General features: G+C 41.7%; 1 protein-coding gene across 1 annotated transcript; it reads right to left on the bottom strand.

Annotated features, from left to right (window-relative positions):
- Positions 1 to 801: 801 nt before the first annotated feature.
- On the bottom strand, positions 802 to 21,858 carry rasl10a (RAS-like, family 10, member A). The gene is made up of 3 exons (XM_080893137.1): positions 20,856 to 21,858; positions 6,820 to 6,944; positions 802 to 2,850 (listed from the first exon to the last, which is right to left on the bottom strand). The coding sequence occupies exons 1-3, from the start codon at positions 21,069 to 21,071 to the stop codon at positions 2,580 to 2,582; spliced, it is 612 nt and encodes a 203-aa protein (XP_080749263.1). The 5' UTR covers positions 21,072 to 21,858; the 3' UTR covers positions 802 to 2,579.
- Positions 21,859 to 23,818: the final 1,960 nt, after the last annotated feature.

The following is a 23,818-nucleotide window of genomic DNA, read 5'->3' as shown; positions in this document are numbered from 1 at the left end:
GCGCGGCTGCCCCTCTGTTGGTCTTCCTTGGTCTCTTGTGTTCTGGGGGCCTCTGGATGTCTGGATTTTTGATCTCCTCCATACCTGCTTCATACCTTGGAGGACGGGGCTGTGGCCCCCCACACTCCCTAGCAGATCGTTACATGGAGAAACCTTTGGAATGCAAGCATGCTGATCCACACAGGTATGCACACAGGTGTACACACGGGTATTCACAGACGTGGACTACAGCTTTCTTGGCTGCTGCCTCAAAGCACATTGTACGCTGTCTATCTTGCGTGCTGCACAATATCGTTTATTATTTAGTATCTACTGCTAGCTAGTTTATTGTGATGGTGCCGTTTTTTTTATTATGTTGCTCTTTGTTGTTTGCTTTCTCTTCTGTTTTTTTTCTCCATACAGGTGACCCAGGTGTTTTGTTTTTTTTGTTTGTTTTTCTTTCTTTCTTCTCCCCCTTCTCACCGTCTCGTCTCCCCTTTGGTTTTCTTTCTCTCCCTCTCTTTCTTTCATTCTTTCTCCCTGTCCTATCCCCCAGTTATGTCTGTCCCGTTTGTAGCAACTGAAAATAAAATAAATTCATAATTATAATAAAGGTCAATCAAATGGACCAATATGGCAAGGCCATGATGATCCACTTGGTAAAATAAATCCGCTTGGCATCTTTCTTGGCCTCAAGACAACAATTCTGATGGCTAAAGTTCCAAACGGGACACAAAAGGAAAAAAAAAAAAAAAAAGGAGAAAAAAAAGGGACCAGAGCAAGGTTGTTGTTCTCAAATGCTTTTAATAATCATGTGTCAGAAAGAACAAACAAAACAAAAAGCAACCAAAAGCCAAACAAAATTACTTACAGTACTGACACTGTAAAAATAACACAACACAAGTGATGTATGTGATAAAAAACAGTAGCCCTTTTTATTTGAAAATGCACACAAACGAAATGATGAGAACTCATGCTACACGCAGTTGCTTTCTAGTTTATCTCTGCTACATATTTCTCTTTTTTTTCCAACTAGAAAAACAAACAAACAAACAAAAAATCTAACACAGACATTTGGCCCGACTGAAGGGTTCAACAATACACCTTGGTAGAGTATCGTGAGCTTGTGCTCTCACATGCCGGTGAAAAACGACCACATTCACTCCACTCAGTTGCTCATTACAGCGTCAAAAAACCATGTATTACAAAAATTAAACACAGTATCACATTTTCACATCAGTGCAATTAAACCCTGAACCGTTGGCTCTACCAACAAAAGCATGCAACTCAATTAGTCTATGAATCAGTCGTGTATATACAATAGATCTGCTTGCTTTCAGTGCTGGCATATTCACATACCTCGGCCTAATGAAATGAAAAAAGTTGCTGTTAATTTCACGATATGACCAATTAGATAGTATTCACATATTGATATGGAAGCCACCGAGTTCTGCGTGTGTATTTCTGCTGGAGCGCAAGTGGATTACATTGACTGTGTGTAGCGAGGCATTTTTAATATAATAATGTGGCACATATAGTCAGTCTGGACATCCCCGTGTGTGTTTATTGCTCCTTTCTAATCCAGTGCTTCAACATCTGTCTGTTATCTTGCCGCGTCTGTCCTTTGCTTGCCTGAATGTCAACTATAAACCTGCCTCTCCCTCTCTCCATCTCTTTCTCTCTCTCTCTCTCTCTCACACACACACACACACACACACACACACACACACACACACACACACACACACAGGTTCTTGTTTCAGGCTCCGGAGCCTCCTGCTGGTTCCCCGTTCCCTGGATTTAATGTATTCATCAGAAACAGACACTGAGTGAGGGGAGGGAGCAGATTAAAGTCCTACAGTACATGATAAGGGACTGCAGCATTTTCTGCTGCAAGACAACCTTAAAACAGCCTTTCTGTGAACAAGCAGCTTTTACTGTCGGCCAAGATTCTAATAGAGGATGGGGCAGAGAACAAAAATGCATGGCTACTTCTCAGAATCTAAAATTAAACACCACCTAACCATATCTATCTATGTACTTTTTGAGATAACTGGCGCAGAAAATGAGCGCTCTCACTTTTTATCGTTTCCATCTTTTTGCCTGTCGGTCTCATGCACAAATCCCAATAAATCCAGTGATGTTAGATGTGAGCTTCTGCTTTTGACCTTACAGAGTGTGGCAAATTCAAAAGGAAGACTGGATGATATTGCTGCCTGTCCGCTTTGACTCTCACAAACACAGCTTCTGCCCTGTCAGGCCCAGCGACAGACCTTTCATATTGGAAAGCGCAGCCTGAAATGTTGACCTGTGATGTGAGAAACATATCTGTGCTATGCTTTTTGTATTGTTTGTCACCTGCTTTCTTTTTCCCATTTCCTTCCTTGTTTCTACACAGTTGACTAGGAAGTGGTTGGATGACCATGTGTGTAATTTGAGTGTCTTTTACAGCGCACGAATCTAATAAACCTCATTAAGAAAAATCAGCTCAGTAAAGCAGGAGGCCACGGGGTTATTTTTCCCAGCCATTTTGATAGAAAGTCCTTCTCTCTGCTGCCGCTCCACTCCTGAGTTGGCAGGGGTGGAGGGAGCTCTGAGGGTCACATGATGGTGCAGCGATTCCTCTGTAGCGCCCCCTGCAAACGAATGGAGGTGTGGTTCTGGCGCATCCCCCGTGCCACAGCAATCCCCAGCAGCTCCTTGAAGAGCAGGACTACGTGCCAGTTAAACTTGGCAGAGCACTCCACATAACCGCACTTCCATGTCTTCTTCACCAGAACCGACACGGCCCTGCGAGGCATGAAGCGCTGACGCTGCAGATCTCTCTTGTTACCCACCACCAGGATTGGCACCTCGCTGCTGCTACCTTCCCTGCAGGAGCATGAGAAAAGAAGGTTGTGTTATTTATTTTTATTTTTTTAAACCCAGAAAAGCCATCGTGTTGGTGTTTGTCACAGCTGTTGTCTCTGCATAGTTTTCCCTTCCTTCTGAGGTGTGTGGGGGTGGACTGGAGGATTAAAACTCACAGGCTCAAGGGGCCTCCCACCGCATGCTGCAGTGAGGGCTTTACAGCATTATTGAGTGGGAAAATGTACGGCAAGCCGGAGGGATGTGTTATAAAATTCTAACTCAGAAGCAAAATCAGAATACTTTATTAATCCCAATGGAATTTATGTGGTCACAGTTGCGCGAAGGCAGTAACGAACAAGTTAAAGTACCAATAATAAATAATAAAATATATTACAAAACTACTCTAATATATAAATACCCCCAATATGTTACACTAACAACCTAGGCGCCCCTCTCGTCATACTGACAGTTTTCTTCTCTGTAGAGGACGTGCAGATTATTAAAAGTAAGACCTGCAAATATAAAGATTAGTCCTGCAGCACTAATGAAAAACATACAGCACCTCTTCAAGTCGACCACAATTAACCGTGATTAGTGATGGTTTAGAAGTGTTTAAATGAAAAGAAGTTTAGTGCAGCAGTGTGGGAAATTAAGCTGCAGGAGTTTAGAGTAAAATGAAGTGTTGATGATAACAATAATATTCATTTTGCTGCTTATTTAGGAGGCAAGGTCATTGGGTTAATGATTTGTAATAATAATTTAAAAAAGCCTTAGAATATAAACTATTTAGGAAAAGCTGTAACAACCGATGTTGAACTCAGAACATCTAGAAAAGACAAGTGTATAAACTGTTTAAACAGTTTATACACAACTTAGCTCTTTCTCTCAGAACGAATGATGGCTTATTTTGTATGACAAAGACTTTTGCATACTTTTGCATATTTGCACGTCTGCCTCGACAGATGGATAAAATGGCTCGCCGAAGAGAAGGCGATGCAGCCTGAGAGAGATGAGCGGTGCAATTTTCAAGCCCCGAGGCGAAGTTCTCAAAACTTGGGAGCTGAACAACCACACGGCAGCAATCATCTCACTTTTCTCCTTTTCACAGGTTGTGCTCACATAACAGCCTTAAAAATATCTCCTTGCATATCTGCTCGGGCTTGACTACTTGTGCACAATGAGGTGTACTGAATGTGGGAGGCGGTGTGCGTGCATCCCTTCATGAGAATGGGGGGGGGGGGGGGGCGCGCGGGGAGGGGGGGGGGTAGGAATGATGGAAGGACAACACTGTCACAAGCCTCACTGAACTGAAGGTAGGCTCCTCGCTAGTGGGAACCAGAATAATAAAAGATTTCTGAGGAACATTTCAACAATAGACTTTTTTTTTTCGACAGCTGACACACAGAGTAAAAAAAACACCTCTCAAAACTCGATTATTAATGATTCCTCTTACAGTATCTGCCCCCTTCTCCTCCCCTTCCTTTCCTTTCCTTCTCCAGTCTGATGTTAGACTCTCCATGATTGCACATTTTCCCCCTATTGCCTATTCCTCTCACATTCACCATTTCTTCCATAGTTGCTGGGGATAATAGGTTTCTGTCTTAGATCATAAACATTCGTGGTTACACGTTCAGAGCTGCGAGAAAGTGGGCATCAACTGTGGAGAGGCAGTTTGGTGTTGTACAACATGGCAAACAAATGAAGCCACCCAATGCACCTTTCTATATGTAAATATATGCATGCAGCTGACGACTGGAGAGCGAGGGATTTCTGGCCCCATATGCAGCAGGTGCAAAGCAAATCCAGGAAGCATTTACTGTATGTTATCTGTGGGCCTTCTGTACACTAAATGTACGACTGTCCCAAGAATAGCCTTTAAATTACTAGTGTGGGTTTAGGCATCACACAAGAATCAAATGTCATCAGACAGTGAACTGTCATCACGACGAGCGCGCACGCTAAATTGAAAGATACCACCACAAGAAGCCTAAAAATCACTGTCACCATCATGTAATTGTACAGCTTTGTGACAGGCTGTGAAATTGTGTGCTGTCTTCAGACGGGTGACGGGATGATTTCATTACAAATCATCAGTGAAGGATAACAAGCTGTGTGTCAGCGGTTTAACAAAAAAAAGCAGGATTGTTGTATTACATTTAGTTAAAAATGAAATGCAAATCATTCAAACTTATATTCAAATGAAAACAGCACAAAAACAACACATGAATTGTTGAAATAATTTTTTTTATTGAATTTGATTTCAGCAACATATTTTTTAAAAGGTTGAGACATGTTTAATACTTTGTTGCCTCTATCTTTCTATGCAGCCATGTTGCCGTAATACAAGTGGAATTTGGTTTCGCACTCTTTAAGAAATAAACAAGGCCTTTCCTGAGAAACACCCCTCTGGATGGCAGCACACATTGCTCCAAAACGTGCATACGGAGCCTTCAAAGGTGTAAGTTACTTATGGCATGTGCACTAATGATCTTCTATACGATTACAGTATGGATGTTGGCTTTTTAAGCTGTGCACTGATAACAATCTGAATAGTCCAATCCTATGCATGACTCGACTACACTAGAATTTCTGTGAAAAACTAAACATCATTACTGCTTCCACTGGAAATAAGATGGTAAGAAACAGCCAGGTGCTGCTAGTCAAATGTAGCTGTTTGTTAAGACAATGTCACAGTCTTTCCAGGAGTGTATGTCCGAACTATTTCACTCAAAGGTCAGACTGTGCAATGCTCAGGGAAACCTTGACAAATTCTAGTTAGTACAACCGTCAAGTGTCACCTTGGGCTTGTTTTACCTTGCAATCAATGACTCAGTATTCAGTAGAAAAGTATTCTAGATGCCGTCTTCCAACAGCTAATTGGGAATTGGGCCATGCAACAGGACAACGATCCCAAGCAAAGCAGCAAATTTACAACAGAATGTCTGAAAAAGAACAGAAACAAAGTTCTGCAATGTTCCAGGCAAAGCGTAGACCTCAACCTGCTTGAACTGCTGTGGTGGACTCTTGACAGAGCTAATGCTAACAAACCTCAATGAACTGAAGCAAAGTTGTAAAGAAGAGTGGAGCTAAAGTAAAAAAAAAGTCAAAGTGAGAGCCTGCTGGGCTCTGTATAAAAATCCCACAGAAAACTATTACTTTACGTTATTGCTGCTAAAGGTGGCTCTACAAGCTAAAACTTTCTTTTCCACATTTTCACATGCTGGGCCTTTATTTTTTGGTATTTTGTACTTTGATGATAAAATCCCCCAAACGTGTTGTAATTTTTATGTTCTAAACATTATTCTTATGCATTTATTTGTTTTAAAAAAAAGGGTGGTAAACCCACCGTCCTCTTAATTCTCAGTTCTGAAAGGCTCAGCCTCTGTGGGATGCTCTTTTATGTTACTGACCTGTTGCTAATTAACCTAATTAGCTCTGAGATATTCCAACAGCTTTTTTTTTTTCAGCATTACGTAATATTTCTGGTCTTTTGTTGTCCCTGTCCTAGATTTTTTTTTTTTTTTAAATTAGAAAACAGTAATGCCTGTGAGTCTTGACAGCGTCATTGTGGTTCAGTTTTCAATTAAATATAGGGTTTAAAGCACGGGTGTCAAACACAAGGCCCAGGACGAAGAATTTCCAATGGAAAAAAATACCCCCCTCCTCCCCCCCAATAGATAAATGCTTAATTTACAGGAAAATCTCTGTTTTGTAAATTAACAAAAGCTTAATATTTTAAAATAACACAAAACTTTAATATTTTAAAATAAAAAAAATCGAAGGAGTGTCTGGTAAATTAACTACCACTAAACATTTTTCTGTAATTTCATATATTTATCATGTAGTTTCACTGGTCTGGCCCACTTAAGATCAAAGCAGGCTGTATGTATGTGATGCATGATGTCCAATGAGTTTGACAGTCCTGGTTTGAAGCTTTTGGACGGTATGTTGAACATCTGCGTTGTCAGCAGAGAGTGTTTGTGACCATACCTGTTCTCTACTATCTGCTGTCGGATCATTTTGACGTATTCAAAGCTCTCCACGCAGCAGATGTCATACACCAGGATGTATGCGTTGGCATTACGAACACCTCTGCAGCGCAAATCCAGCCATTCCTGAAAGGACAGATATGTAGAGAAACACATAAATATGCAAACATATGAGTACGTCCAAGACCCGTTTTAGTCAAGCTTAAGAACTGACATGGTCTCTTGGGTATGCTGACGTATTAGATGGAAGACTTTGCAGATGTGTAAGGTTCCCAGGTAGTGTGTCCTAATGGCTTTGTCAAAGTCTGACATTTCCTCAAATGCCACAATGAGGTTATTTGTGGTTCTGAGTGAAATGGCTCATCGGCTCATGAATACGTTCTTGTGAAATTGGGTGCGGACATTAATTTCCCCTTCAGGACAAACTGATGACTTTGCCACCAGCGTCATCATCAAAGAGAAATTTCAATCCAATACTTTGATTCATGACAGATTAAAAGACTAACGATAATCCCATCAGCCTCGGTTAATTTTTTTCCCCTCTTTATGTAACAGAACTTTGCTCTGTCACAGTTTGCTTCCCTTTGCAGTTACAAAGTGCAGTGTATGAATTCCTCGAGTAGACATGGTTCTGGGAATCTTACAGCTTTGAACAAAGTCATAAAACACGATGACCCCGCAGTAAAACACTGCACGCTGTTCAAGGACAAAGACGGAGGCTGGGGGAAAGAAAACGCACAACCTTCTGTCAGGAGAGGAAAAAAGGGAACGCGGTGCTCTGATGTGGCAAAAAAGCAACATTTTGTTCATGCTAATGGTTTTCAAAGCATAATTCAAAATGTAATCAAAGCACACAGTGCACGTGGGTCTATTTGCACCTTACTGAGGGCCATTCGTTTTAATAGAAACGTGAGGAACCATCCTTCTATCCAAATGTGTATCACTGGGCTCACCACTGCCGACCTGCTGCCTGTAACACAGGGCTCTAGACTAACTTTTTGACATGGGCGCACCGGTACGCCTAACTTTAAAAATTTAGGCGTACCGGCACAAAAGTTAGGCGCACTCAAATTTTTCAACCGCATCGCTTAACACCGCAGTTTTACATGTGCACTTTCTTTGGGGGGGGAAGTCCATACAGACAATATTAATTTCTAAATTATTAACTAACAAACTTGTGCTTAAAGTGCTTTGTCAATATTGTAGAAAATGTTAAAAACTTAATCATCATCTTGGCCTCCTCTGACGACCTGTTTGCTGCTGTCTGCTGCTGAAAGGCCGTGGGGAGAGGGGACACTTGGGCAGTGCATTTATTGCAGCATATAATGTGTTTTCTGGATACACTGTGCTTTTTCAGCATTCAAATATTGATGGCACCGTGTCAGAGCACTGGCTATGAATTTCAGACAGATCAGGCCTTAACTTAACAAAAAAGTTATCAATAGTTCTTTTCATCTTTTCTTATTACCCACAGCTACAGTACATCCACTTCTCTCAGGCCTAGGCTGCTCACTAGGGCTGAGTATCATCACTGATTTCTATAATCCATTCAATTCCGGTTCTCAAAGTCCTGATTTGATTCAATTTAGCCTCAGACAGTCAGAAATATTATAATTCTGATCATTTATCAGTACTGATACACATGAGACTTCATCAGAATTGTGAAAATCACAGCAGATGCCTTTGTGTGAAAGTAACTGAGAATAAAACACAGGAAAACATGAAGGAGATTTTCCTGGTCTGGCTTTTTATAGCAGATAACCTTAAAAATATTCTGCAATTTTGCATAATTTTAAGAAATTTAAATTTCTTCAGTATTGAACAGCAGAAATTAGGCTTTCTTGTCCGAGGTCATTTAAGTGAAAAAAGAAAAAGCGCTGTAAACAACGCTAGACTGGTGGGTAATAAGCGAATGAATAATGCAGAAAACAGATTTGAGACGGGAAACTGTTCCTGAAGTACAGAGAGAGAGAGAGCTGTGCAGGAAGTGTGATTTTTTATCGTGGTGGAAGCAAAACAGCAAAAGTCAGAGGGAATTCATGACGACATTGATCAAATGTGAAGCGCAGTTTGCTGCTTCTTTTGCTGCAGGCTCGGTGAATTTTGGTTGGAGAGAGGCAAAACCTGCAGCTCAGAATCAGCGCAAAAAGACGTAAACACAGCGCGGACCCGAAGAATCGCTAAGCTCCGACAGCGTGTCCGTGTTCAGGCCGTCGGGTGAGAAAGCCGAGAAAGACGAAGCTGATTCTGATGTGTTGGGTCCGCTCCGTGTTTAGGTCTTTGTGTGGAATCCGTTAATGAATTGATATCGCTTTATTCAAGCTACTCACCTCTCTCTTCCACCTGCACTTTCAACTGGACCACGGCCAATCAGAGAGGTCCCGCCCCTGACTATCTCTGATTGGTTTAGTCCACGATAGGGGCATAATGTGTGTCTGTTGTTGACCACACGGAGAGTTACAGAGATTTTTTTTTTGTTACCGGAACAGTTGGTCGCACCTGTGCGACCAAATATTTATTTTTAGTCGCACCACTGAAAAATTTGGTCGCACTCTAGAGCCCTGTAACAGCATGAAATTAATGTATAAACATTTGATCTGATAAAAGAGGGAGAGGCAAATAGAGGAAGTTCAGGGGCTGGGGGAAAAAGATATACTGAGGGAAGGAAATGAGAACACAAACGCAGGCCTGGGAGAATGTTGAAAAGATGAAAAAGGCAACAGCGGATCAAGGGATGAGCAGACATAACCTCTGGTGTTCCCACACACTGCTAATGAAGGGCCTAGACTCTGTGAGACCGCCTCAGTTCAGTTCAGTGAAACATAATTCAATCCAATTTAATATAATTTAACAGACAAACATTGGAAATTAACTTTGCAATAAACAGGGTTGTTCTTATTAGATGCAGACTGCTGTAATGCACAAACGGCATTGCACTTTAGACAACGGTGTGATGAGGATCTTTCAAATGTAGTCTAACATCTGGGGAAATACAGTTTAGTAGCTGGGGATGAGAATGACTAATAATGACTATGAAGCTGGAACTAGAAACTGCTTAGTTTGGCTTAACATGAATGCTGGAAGCGTGGAAAGCTGGGCTCTGTATAAAAACCCAAATCTGTTTTCTGCCACATTTGGAGCTCACCGGTCAACACATTACATTCAGGTTTATTATATTCCTTTAAATGAAATGAAAAGCGGCACAGGTTGTGATCTTAAAAGGGGCTTGTGTGGCCCAAGACCTCTTTTCTTGTGATCACTTTGAAGTTTCTGGTGTTGTGCCAAAAGATGGTCACCCACATTTAAGCTGTTGTAAATGACTTGTCGGCCTATAATCTGTGAAGCACATGTCAAACCAATGTCATCAAATCATTCTGAGCCACAAATAACCTTCCTGTCACAAGGTAGAAAATGAGTTTTATATATCCTTTATTTATCCAGCTAAAAAGTGTCATTGATGTTAAAAATATATAACTTTTAAAGAGTGATATGAAGTTGGTAAAATAATGTCATAAAGATAATTTTATATATAATCCTTTAATAAATTCTGTTGACTAAAGTCTATTTACCAATATAAGCAAAGATATACATTTGGGAAAATGAATATAAACATCAGAAATCAGTTTTGGCACATTCACCAGCAAAGATTTTCAGGAAGTTGGACTTGTCTCATGCTTGGAAAGTACCGGCATATTTCCCAAAGCTCAAAAGTGTCATCAGGTAGTGCAATGATATCAGCTTCCGGCTATTTGGATTATTGGTGTCATCTTTGAACAACAACTGAATTTTAAAACTCTAAGCTCATCCAACCTTGTTTCCTTCACCTCAGAAATGTGGCAAAAGTCAAACCTTTACGGATGATCTGATATCGTCGTGTTGGTGTCGTTGCAAGTGACCAATCACATTGTTGTGACGTTATTCTTTGGCGCGCCAAGCCATTCGTGCATTTATGAAATTCCAATGTTGCAAGGACAATATCAATTCTGCTTAGCGTTTATTAAAGGGTTAGGGTCAGGGTCTGGGTCCGTTGATCGGCGGACAGAGGCGGTTTCTCGCAGCTTAAGTACAGTTTTTTGTTTTACGGCGTTTTTTCCTGAAGTCGCAAAGGTATGACGCCACAACATTCTGATTGGTCACTTGCAATGTTGATCCTGGAACAACATTTACTATGTTGATCTGGGAACAACACCAACACGACGATATCAGATCGTGCAACCTTTACTGTCATTCAGTCCTCTGGATCTTTTACTACACAGTTTACTTTTCTAACCCACTTTTCACTCTTCACTGCATCTGACCTGCTCTGACCTCTGGCATCGACAAGAGATTTTCACCCAGAGACCTGCAGCTTATTGGGTAGTTTCTCTTTTTTGACCATTCTCTGTAAACCCCAGAGATCCCAGTAGATCAGCATTTTCTGAGATACTCAGACTACCCTGACAGCAACAACCATGCCACATTCAAAGTCACTTCAATCACCTTTCTTCCCCATCCGACGCTCGGTTTGAACATGTTTTCATGCATAGACACACTTCCATGTGATTGGCCGATAGAGATTTGAGAGCGCTTGAAAAGGTATACCTAATGAAATGGCCAGTGAGTTTATATTATGTTGTTAAGATCACTGATTTAACCTTGGAACATTTCCACAGACTCAGTGTAGATTTACTTCACACAGTGGCTGCTGTTCGATTTGCTCCTCCTGAGCTCTTTTTTAAAACAGTTTTTTTAAATCCCTGTGAACACATTTTTAAAAGAATTTACATACAAATCAATTTCCCCATGTGATCACTGCCTCTCCTGAAGCTGTTTATTATGTTATGCTTCAATGATTTTCAGTGAAATTCCGCTCTGATGTATTTGATGCTTTTTGACTGACGCACCTGAACCTCGGGGCTCTGATGATGATTTGGCTGCTTTGGAGCCGTGCTTGTTGTGCCCATATTGCTTTGAAAGCTCACATATCAAAGTGCTGATTGTCAGGCCCCATTTTAATTTGCATGCTTATAATTAGCATGCAATCTAATGTGACCCTGTAGTGGAGCAGTGCAATGTTGATGGATTTGCTACAGTATTTTGTACAGCGTTAAGTCATTTGTTCCATGTGGTGTTTACTCTACACTTTTTCCAGCACTTACACAGCTTGTGTAACCTAAAATAGAAACGTGAATAGAAAAAAAATTAATTACACTGCTGTCAAGGTTTGGGGGGGGATTTGCATCCAAATTAAACATGCTGTACAGCTAATCTGTACAATGAAGATGAACTGATAATTTGTGACAGGTGAGGCTGAGGGAACAGGCGAGGATCAGCCTAACTTGTAATGATAAAACGCAGTGAGGGACGCTTTGCCTCTATTCATTTTGGAGGGGGTGTTTGTGTCAAGGAGCAGAAACAGCCTCACAGATCAGCAGGAAGATAATGAAGCCAATCAGGCGCAGAGATGGCAATAAGATCACTGCCATCAAAAGTAAAAAGCGTAAGTGGGACGATGTGTTGTGAAAACTGGTGTAAAGTGCAGTTTTCTCTGGTCTTTCACAGTGTTTTCAGCAAGAGTGTTTTTTTTTTTCTTTATGATTTCTAATTTCTTCCATCAATTCATTTTCTTACTGGAGTCTATCCTAAAGTGTCCAGTACAGCTCCAGTGCAAGATTTGTTGTGTTTCCCGAACAAACCAGAGATGTTCGCTGTCATCACAGCTCATGATAACTGAGGCAGCTGACGACGCAAGGCGAGCACGGTGGCTTGTGGTTGCAGCCTCACATCCCGCGGGGCTAAAAATAGCAGCTTGTGTTTTCATCTCGTATCTCTTTGTCGTCCAAGTCCTGTTTTTAAATGTGGAGGAGGAGCCGGCACAGAAGCAGCAATACTACTTCTCCAAACCCCAAACACGAGGCCCAGGCCAAAACAGAGCAGTAAAGAAAAGGCAGCGCACTGATACGCGGTAACCAAATGAATGCAAACGGCATGTGTGGGCATGTTTATTTGTGTGTGCTCGCCGGGATGTGAGAATGTGCTTGCGGGAGCGTGACTGTGAAGTGTGGTGCCACTGTCTGTGTCCTCCAGTCGGTCGCCTTACCACAGCGTGGAAAAAGAGCAGCTCGTCCTTTGCTCCTCAAGACCCAAACAGAGCGTGTTTCCCTGACAACTGCAGGGCCGTGGTCAGTTTTCAGCAGGCTATGGCAAAGCCGCCATGACTCCGATATTAGTGGAGGCAGCTTGAACGTAATGAGTGGTTGCGATGGATCAATACTCCATCCAGTGCAGGAGGGCGGCCGGTGTAACCTGGCTGGGGCCAATGCTGAGCTATTACAGATATGTCAAACACAGGTCACGCTGGTTGAGTTGGAATTAAAATCCATTACATCCCTTAGGGATGGAAGTCCCCTTTTCAAAGTAATGACCTGGACCAGCAAAACCATTTATTGCCCTTTGTTGTAAGTCTCCAGTGTTCAGGTGACAAGGAGACTCTGGCTGATGCTGGCGAGGGGTCAAAAATGGATATTCTCAAGAATTAGACTGGATTGGGAAACTGAGAGATATGTAACGTTGCTCTATGTCTTTCTTGTCCTTACAGATATCCTTGCAGATATCCTTGCATGCTGCCAGAGAGTTAGATGAGAAGATTGCCTACTTTGTTAAATACTAATAAGATAAAGCCAGGAGCTGGAAGCTTAACATCAAGACCAATTGCTGGGTCTGACCCGAGGCACAACCTCCATGGCTGAAAAATGAAACCAGTTGAAGTGCACCTTGAAGTGCAGTTACTCGAAGGCCCACTGAGGCGGCCTCGAGAAGCAAGTTAATCTGCTTAGACTCACAATTTAAAGGCCTAACTGTACAATGGAAATATGAATACAATTTTAAATAAAATGGTTTACAGTCTCAGTAGCTGATGTTTCACATCCTTTGGGGTGACTGTGTCTCAGGAGGTGGAGCAGGTTATCTACTAATCAAGAGGTCAGTGGTTGGATTTCCTCACGCATCGGAGAGCAACTCAGCTCCAGCTACTTGCCCAATGATTCTTAGGCATGCAGCCAGGTATGGAGTCACCAACCTTTCCAAATCTTCCAGAGCTACAAACACCACCACCCCTAGTGTGAATGTTTAACTAGCTCTCATTGCACTTGCATGAATGAGGCTTGTAGTAAGAAAGCGCTTTGAGCGAAAAAGTGCTACATTAGTACAGGTTCATAATAAGTGCACCAGAGGTGATTTTTAATATAACTCACCAACTGTGTTGTTATTACCACTTGAACTTTGCATTTTTAAGGGAATAGTTGAATGAGAGGGGGAAACGCCAACTGGTTGTTAGCTAGCTGTCTAGCATGCTAGGCTACTTCTAATTCAAATCACTGATCTAGAACAAATAACATGGCTTGCGAGTACTTAACAATTAATTAAATCTAACTGTACTAAGAGCCCATTCAAGGAATCTTTGCTTCAGCTTTGCTGAGTGAAATGTCAGAATTTTATTCAGATTTGACTTGGCAGTAATTAGCACTGAGGATGAGGGTGTGTTTTGCTGATCACGCTTGTTAGAGTCATCTCTACAAGGCTTGTCTGGTCCATATTTTGTTGGGCACAGTTTTACACTACTGTACACAACCATAATGGATTTAATTTTATTCTTATATAAGTGCAAATACAAGGGTTGCCAGCTTGTTTAGTTCTTTGCAGCCTGAAGTCTGGAACCCATAGACATCAGGTAATGCTGTCTTTCTTTGCTTGAGATGCAGGGCCTTTTTTACAGCTGCCTTTGGCTGCTGCTTGTGTGTGAGTATCTCTGCTCTGAGTTTTGTATTTAATACCTGAAAAGCTGCACTATTGAGATCAGGCGAAGACTTGCCATTCAAGGATATCTCATTTCTTTGCTTTGACAAACTCTCGGTTGCTTTTACAGTTTGCTTTGGGTCATTTTCCGTTTGTGCTGTGAAACTCTGCCCGATGGGTTTTGTAGCATCTGTCTGAATCTGAGCAGAGAGTGTAGCCCCGTACACTTCACAGTCAATCCTGCAGCTTCACTCAGCAATCACATCACCAACAAAGTGTCCTGGTTCCCCTGCCAGGCATATGTTTCTACGTGGTATTCTTTGGATCATGACCTTTTCTCTAATGCTCAATACTTTTGTCTTCTATTAGTAAGTAAAGTTACATTTTATTTATATAGCACCTTTTCAGATTAAATCACAAAGTGCTTCACAGAGGCTCAAAATATACATCATCCAATGTCAACCAAAACCAATTTTAAAAAGATAAGTCTTTAACTGCTTCTTAAAAGAAATGACTGAGTCCACAGATCTCAAACTCAATGGCAGAGAGTTCCAGAGTCTGGGAGCCACAGATACAAACCAGAGGTGTGGACTCGAGTCACATGACTTGGACTCGAGTCAGACTCGAGTCATTAATTTTATGACTTTAGACTTGACTTGAAAAAATGTTCTAAGACTTGTGACTTGACTTGGACTTTTACACCAATGACTTGGGACTTGAATTGGACTTGAACCGGTTTACTTGAAAAGACTTGATATTTTACCCCAAATATAAAATTTAACATGCATATTATATGGAGATTGAAAATGTGACGTCATTCACGGGTAGAACCGCAAAGGATTCTGGGAACTCGTGGCAAGCGGTACTATCGCACGCAGGCTTTCAATTAAAATCAGTCACACAGCGATAAAAAGAAACACAAAAATGTCAAGAAGCCGTTGTATGATTAACTGCAATAGCTGGTCGCATGACAGCCACGGGAAGCCGACGGGTAAAGAGATCGGTTGTTATCGGATTACGTCGTTGAAGAGAAATTGTTCGAGCCATGTTTCCGAAGTAACAAAGACGCGACGGATGGTCTGGATTGCAGCCATTCAAAGATCAAATATAACGTCCCAGAACACTCCAGCTCACATGTTAGTCTGCTCCAAGCATTTCCACAAAGGTCAGTCTGCTGTTGTAGTTAATGCGTCATTTTCATAACATAATTGGTGATATAGGTTACAAGCAAGTCTGGCGCTGAACAGAAATTGTCGCGCTATGCTCCTTTATTTATTGTGCATAAATAGTGAATTGTCCTGACACAATATTGCGTTTCGCTTCTGTTATTATGGTACATTGACAAAAACACATACTTTTATTCACAGGATAAAACAGGTTTTTTGTATCACTAATTGCCCAGTACGATTACAGCATACAGTATTATTGTCACTGCTACATTTCTGTGATGCTACCAGAAATTATTTCCACTACTAATTAATTACCGTTGAGCTCAAAGGTCCTATTAATAAACAGTTAAGGAATGTGTATTTATGAAGACAATTTGTGAGACTGGTAAACTTATGATACGTACGATGGTCTTTCGTTCGACACGGTGCGTTTCAAGGTCCTGCACCCATCCGTCGGTAAACTGTACCTGGGCTTGTTGCAGTGACCGGAAGTTACTAAACTTCATGAGTGTATGGCTCACTCCAAGAACCGTATGATTATAAATATGCATATAAATATGCTAAGATGAGATAGCTGACTTCATCTAACTAGCAAATGTTTTCCAGGCTACGTTGGTGATGCAGTTTTTTTTAATGTGTATATTTTTGTCATGCGATTTTAAAGCTGGTCCTACAACCGCATCCAAGAATAACATGCAGCTTATCTCAGAACTGTCGGTGAAAATTATTCTTGGAGCTAGGTTTAATTGAGCTGCATTTTAAAGAGGTGCAATTTCACAATTTGTGTATATTTTCTAAGTTCACTATTTTGTATGTGTTGAGAAAAACACAGATTTTAAAATTACATGGTCTAATATTTACATTTAGCATATAACTGCAACATTATTTTTTCGTTTGTTTTTTTTAAAGACTCGAAAGGACTTGAAATTCAAAGTTTCAGACTTGTGACTTGACTCGGACTTTTACACCAGTGACTTGAGACTCGACTCTGACTTGCCTGACATTACTTGAGACTTGACTTGAGACTTGAGGATAAAGACTTGAGACTTACTTGAGACTTGCAAAACAATGACTTGGTCCCACCTCTGATACAAACGCTCTGTCACCTTTAGTTTTTAACCTTGTATGCTGGACAGCCAGCAGGCCTTGGTCACAAGACCTCAAGACCTTTTTTCTTCTATTATGTTAGTACAGGTTAATCTTGGTTTCATCTTTTATCATCTAGATGTTTTCTGTCAAACTCTAATCCGGCCTTCCTGTTCCTCAGTGTAACTGTGTGAACCTTATTGTAAATTCTCTGTATTTCCATTCATGAAGGTGTTTCTTGATTGTAGTCCTCGATAACAATACTCCTACCTCCTTAAGAGTATCCTTAATTTTGTTAGGTGCTATAAAGTTGTTTCTTTAGCCATGGAAATAATTCTGCAATCATCCTCTGTGTTTTTTCTGAGCATTTATTCTTTTTTAACGGCATAAAAGATTGCTGATTTAACCGATCCTGGCGTTTTGCTCTCTCTCTGAGAGGATAATTTTGCTGTTTCAGTGACAATGTCTTTCACTTGCACCGACATCTATTTGAGACTCATATTTAAAATTTCGGTGAAAAGCTACGAAATACAAATTCAACACTTCAGATATTCTATCTGCTTCATTTATTATGAAATAACAAGTGAACGTGCCTCACCCAGCCATGAAACCGCTCGTCAATCAAATGTAGAACTAACTGTGAGCCACTGAAAATGAGGGACTGTGTATAAACCGTAACTGCTGAACTGTTAATGCAACATTTTTGTTAAACCCTTTGAATTAAGGCTAAAAGTCTGCACTTCTATCACCTCTGGATGTTTCATTTAAAATCAACTGTGAAGGTGTGCACAGGGAAAACTACAAAAACTGTGCCTTTGCAGATAGTATAATGATATTTGTGTATATATCAGCAAAAACAGATTAAATGCAATTCAAAATGAATGATCCACTATGATTATTATACATTTGTGCTCAGTTTCACTTCCAGATCCTGTCAGCACTTAACGCTTCACCGATATGTGCACTTCACAGACGCACACATCTTTCTTGCTGCATCTGCAAGCGTGAAATACGATAGTTTCCTCGCTGTTATATATGAAAGTATTGACAGAGATAGCTGAGAAAAATGCCCAAAGAGAGCAGGAGACGGAGCATTTTGTGTGGGAGGAAGTCATGGAGATACATTATGGCAAGAACAAAAAGGGAAAAGAAGAGAAAGTGAAAAGAAAAGAACAAGAAAAAATCATGCTGAATCTTCCGTCACGCTTAAATCCATCTGTCATCACATCGTATTGACACACCAGGACAGATGCTCTCTCAATGCAATACTCTCAGAAACAGACACACACGCCACAAAGCAAACAAATCATTACACCAACCCAGCTTCACGGGAAAAATGATACAAATCTTGCCTCTTTCCAGCATTAAAAAAAGATTTTTTAATGTCTCTGTATGTTGTTGAAATGAGGTCACAAGTCGCCTGCTAGAACGCCACTGCTGTTCTTATAAAATAATCTGAACTGATGAGAAATTGCCGGGCTACATCAGCGCGGAGGCGTACTGACTCACTCTATTCTGCAGCTTATTCATCACAAATTTTATAGGACAATATAAAACCTCATTTGGTCACCCCGGCTTCAACGGTGTCCATTAAACTTTCTAATTGACCAAAACAAATTCCCGCTCTCTCCCTCCCCTCTCTCCTTTCTTCCTCTCTTATTCCCCGACTGTATTCTAACAGTGAAGTGTGCTTATATTTAATTTGCTGTCTTCAGCAAGTAAAATTCAATCAGGATTCTTTGTGCTGGCTCAACTCACCCCTCATTACATCCAACTGCCCCTGATCCACGTTACATTTCTGTGGTCGCAGGGTTAAACGCAGATGAGGGCAGTGACTCGAAAATGCCCCGTGTCTCTCGCTGTGAATAGAGGATGAAGCACCAGAGGAAGCAAGAACGAGCGAGACAAAGCACAGCGGGCCTTCCAGGTGTTGTTCCTTACCAAATGAGTAACCGTAAATCTGTCAGATGGAAATGTTGTGGCAACACTCAGCTAATGGATTTCTCTGCTGGTATACCTTCGACAAAGAGCCTGCACCACCACTCTGACATTAGCATGAAATGTTTAACCAAAGACAATCAAATGAGGAGGAAACCCCTCAAATGTGACTCAACCTTTGAGACACTTGAACTCATCAGATGCACCTCGTCCCCTGTTCCTGCAGCTGCTCCTGCTTATTGCTTAATGGGAGTTCAAAGCACTTTAGCTGGAAAAAAGGAAACTCAGTGCCTTCCCAGCAGGAATCTGTAGCGTAAGCAGTCTGCAGAACTCTTAACACCTTCCAATAAAATGTTAAATCTAGTAGGGAAGCTTTGTATAACTCTGACAAGATGATTGCTCTGCCCTGTCAGATGTTTTCTGTGTTAACGCCGCAGCTTTGTGAGCGCACAGAAAACCAGCACTTTGGGAGGTCTCTCTTTCTCGTTGTGCTTTTGTTGTCTCCTGCTTGGCTTGATCTCATTTTCTCAGTGGCACTTTCGCCGGCGGTAGATAACCGCAGCTGTTCTTGGGAGGCCTATCTGTGACACCGACAGGGAGGGAAGGAGAGAAACAGTCAGCAGCAGCAAATCAATGGCTTTGCTGTGGTGACCTTGGAGATTTCGGTCTTTCCAATGAGGTCACAGTGGACAAGAGTCAAACACGTGCCTCGCGTCAGCAGAGACTTGCAGTGGGATGCGCCGTTTCAAGCACCGCACACATGCATACGAAGAGAGGGACGCATTATATTCAGCAACTTAATGGGCTGGGAAAAATGACAAAGAGGACTTTAACAAGGGGATCATTTGTCTCGAGGGATAGAGTCACATTTTTAAGGCGATATTAAAGCAGTTCTCACATGCTCATGTGTAGATTGGAAGGATTTCAGCTGCTGTAACAGATCCTACTCTCCACATTTGGCCACTAAGAGGGAAGGGAAAGCGGAGAGCTGATGTCTTTCCAATAAAGAGAGGATTTAATGCGATTTCACTCTAAGTGTCAAGGGCCAAAATACGCACTTCTTATTCCATGTAAAAAAATAACTAAAACAATGCTTAATATGTCTGATTCACACAAGGTAAGCGGAATAATAACACAAAGAGGATTTAAAAGATTATCCCCTAGACTGATTCAGACAGTTGAAGAAGCAGGTGAAGCAGCTCTCCCACATCCTTGGTTCTGGTTTTTTGTTCTTATTTTTTACTGGCTGTGTTTTTGAAAACAGAGGTTCAGAAGTCTGTGGTGTTTTGAAGCCTCTGTGGGTCTCCTCCTTGGTTGTGACTGTTTAACAAAGGATCTGTAAGGCGGGAGGGTGAAAAAAGTTAGAGGATCTAATAATGCTTTCAGTATGGCCACGAGGACTGTTTCAAGCACCTCCAATTCTTGTCAAGAAATAAAGAAAGCCAAAAATCTGCTCCAAAAAAGTGACTGCAAAGCCGCAGCATTCACAGTGCTTTTTCATCTTGCTATGATCCTGCGACCAGATGTGCCTCCATCTAATGAGGGGTGGCATCTGACCTGTGGTCAGGAATAAAAGGGCAGTCTGCTCTATTTTTAAAAAGGGAGTTTTAACCAGGTGCTGTGGCCATGCCTGAAGCACAATGCTGCAGAATCAACACAAATATCAGCAGCAGCACTGCTGTTTCTTAGAAGTGTGTAGAAGACATGTTATGATTAACACATAACAATATGCAAGTTTGCATATTGCAAGTTTGCATATTGTCTTCATAAACGGGCTGAAAGACAGAGACAAAGAGAGTTTAAAAACGCCAAAGTGAAGCTCTTAGGCTTTAAGTCAGCCAGGTCTCCATAGCAACTAGTAGACTAGGGACATCTGATACTGAAAGAGAAATAAATAAAATTGGTGTTTTTGCCTTTGAGGGATGTTAGCGGCTGTGAACAGACGGGCACTTGTAAGATTAAGCAGTGATTAAATAAATGAGAAGCGGGTTCAATCAGAGAATGGACCCCCTCCTCTCTAAGCTTGTCTAAATCCTCCTCTGATAAAGTTCCCGAGACAGAGACGTGATACCTGACTGGAGCTTGATGGAAAAGAGGAGATCGGCGGGACGTCCAAAATCTTCAGCTCGTACATGTTCCCGTTCAGTATGACGGAGGGTCTGTACACATATCTGGTCCTGGTCGGCGTGTACACCTCCGAGAAGTCGTTATAGATGAACTGGCGGATTATAGAAGTTTTCCCCACTCCGGGAGCACCGATCACTGCGATACTCAGCGTCTCCACCATTCCTGGAGCCCGAGTTCAGCACCATGGACAGCGGCGACAACAACGGCAGATGTGGTAGTCCAGAAACACAGCTGGCCGCCGCTTTTTAAAAAATAAATCTTTATTTTGTCTTTTTTCTTTTCTTTTTTTTTCTTGCTGTTTCTCTGGTGGAATTCAACCCACCCGCCGCCGCTGCCCCTTTAACCAGCACCCACTAAATCACCTTAACTGGCTTCAGCTGCGTTCAATAGAAGAGTCGGTGGGAGAATAGAGCACCCACCCGTCGAGCAGAGCGGGGAAACTTTTATCTCCAAGACACGCAGATAGTCAAAAATACAGCTCAGCCACCAATAGATGGGCTCTTCGCCGCCTCTGTGAGCCAACGCAAGGAGAGAAACTCTTGGTTTTCAGGGGACACCCCAGGCAACCTCGTCCCCGGAGAGGAAGCATAAAAGTCCGCCCTTGCCGCCTCCACATGGACATAATCCTGCCAAGGCTGGGCTCCGATGACCTTGTCCAAACGCACAGCTCTCAGTGTCTTCGTTGATTATCTCCTCCGCACCTCTCACTCATCCCCAGCGATGCACCACCGCGCTCCTCCATCACAATGAGGACGGGCGCGCAGCCGCTCGTCTCATAAGCTTTCCACGTGTTCCCGCATAATACGCGATCCCCATAATCTTCTGGTTTTCGATAACACAACGATCGATTTAAGACAGGAGAGGCAACTCGCACAGAAAACAGCGGCGCGTATTCTGTAAAGGCATCTGGAGTCTTAAGGAGCGCTGCGTGTCTGCCGTTGGAAAGACAGGAGCTCTCCACCTCCTCCCCTCTCTCCCCCCCTCATCATCATTTGCAATATCCACTGCCCCGCTCGTCCAATAGGATCACGTAGTGCACAAGGCGTGCGAAAGCTTTGAGCTCCCATACGCCGCAAACAAATAGCTGTGGAAGAGGCCACACACTATACATCATCTCCGCGCCAGGGTCACGGAGAGGCGGCGCAGGACTGAACATCATACCTGTGAGGTGACTTATGACCGGACAGGGTCCCGGGGCACGCGAGGGGGGGTGTGTTCGAATCAATCACGGCTGACAGCGGAGCACCACAGACAAAGCTGAGCAATAAACGCAATTCAGTTTATGGTTCCTCAGAATAACTGAGATGAGCTCCAGAGAAGTGTGAGACTGTTCTGTGAAAGGTTTGCATGCTTTATGTCTGTGAAGGTTCTCACTCATCCAGGTCATCGTAGTCTAAGGAGCTTGGAAAGAAAAGCGTCTGGACTTCTTTGAGTTGCTTGAAGACGTTTCACCTCTGCACCTCAAGTTTGCATGTTTTAGTTCACACCTCTGCAGATTAGTTCTTATTATTAACAAGTACAGCGTTTTAGATCCAGTTTTCCAAACCTATTGTTGGTGGGGTTTTTTTTTTTTACTTACACATGTCTGAATGCAAATCAGTTGGAGCAAAATTTCTAGGGTTTTACTGGTGAAATGTGTAAAGGTACTAATAAGACAGACATATGGAAAATAGGCGAAGGCTCTTGAGGAAATGGGAGTAGTTAAAAAGAAATATCAAAAGTTAAAAGAACAGAAGCTTTTTCTGCATACTCACTGGTAATGCCCCCGATGGTGAGAGTTTTAGTGGAAATTTGGAAAGGGTATTTACAAAAAGGACCTTTAAAAATAACAAAGCAAGTGTCACATGCTGAAGTTGGTTAAATATCAGCCAAGGAGATGTTTGACAACTCGGCAGCCTAAAATATGTAGAAAGCATTTGAGTTACTTTAATGAACATAAAATAAAAGCTTTATTGGTCCTGAAAGCTGGAAATTGACCATGTTACAGCAGCTAAAATATGAAAAACAACTTGGCTGAATAAAATAAATATATCACAGAACAAATGTCTTAAAAAAGGACACTAGGGAAGAACGTTATTTAAACAGAATATTTCAAAGAAAAAGCTCAATAAATCCACATTTAACTGTGTTACAAGAAGGAGATTAAAGCTAAAATAAATGACAGTATGTTGTTACGGTGGTAAAGATATTTTTGTCTTTCCAAACATGTTTTATCAGAAAATCGATGATCAAACATCACAAATGAGGACTATAGACGTGCTGCCACCGAGTGATAAATGCCAAATCTGGAAAATGTCAAGATAAAGAGTAAGCCGAATGTATGAGATTACTCTCAGAACACATAAGAGCCGATGATGGGTGGCTGTAGATCAGGAGGTGGAGCAGGTCGCTGGCTGCTCCATACCAAATATCCTTGGAAGGATACCAACCAAAGTTGCTGTCTGCTGTATGACTGTGTATGAATGCTAGATAGAAAGGACTTATATGGATGGGTGAGAATGAGATAAGTTGTATGAAGCACTGAGTGCTCAGAGTAGAAAAGCGCTACATAAGAACCAGCTGCCACATTGTTGAGCTCAGCTACATTTTGGAAAATGTGGAAAGTTCTAAAAAGCAGGACATACATTTTATACCTTTAACGGTCTCTTCATCCGTTTCAATCTTCTTACTGACAGATGTAACCCCATATGCCAGAGTAGTAGATAAACCATTAAGTGAATGGAGGTTGTTGGTGTTAGTGTTTAATAACAGAAATGTTCCTTTTCCACCGTCTTTAACACCATTTTCTGGTGGTGACAGTTGTTTTGTTTTTTTAACTTTAGGATAAAGACCTCTATTTCTTACAGTGTAGTCCCAGTCAGTCCATACTTGCAAGTTGCTTTGATTTTCCACAGCAAGATTTCTTTA

This window comes from Rhamphochromis sp. 'chilingali', assembly GCF_963969265.1.
Source record: "Rhamphochromis sp. 'chilingali' genome assembly, chromosome: 10".
NCBI lineage: Eukaryota > Metazoa > Chordata > Actinopteri > Cichliformes > Cichlidae > Rhamphochromis > Rhamphochromis sp. 'chilingali'.
Note: the sequence above shows the minus strand (reverse complement) of the source record. Positions and strands in the feature narration are given on the sequence as shown.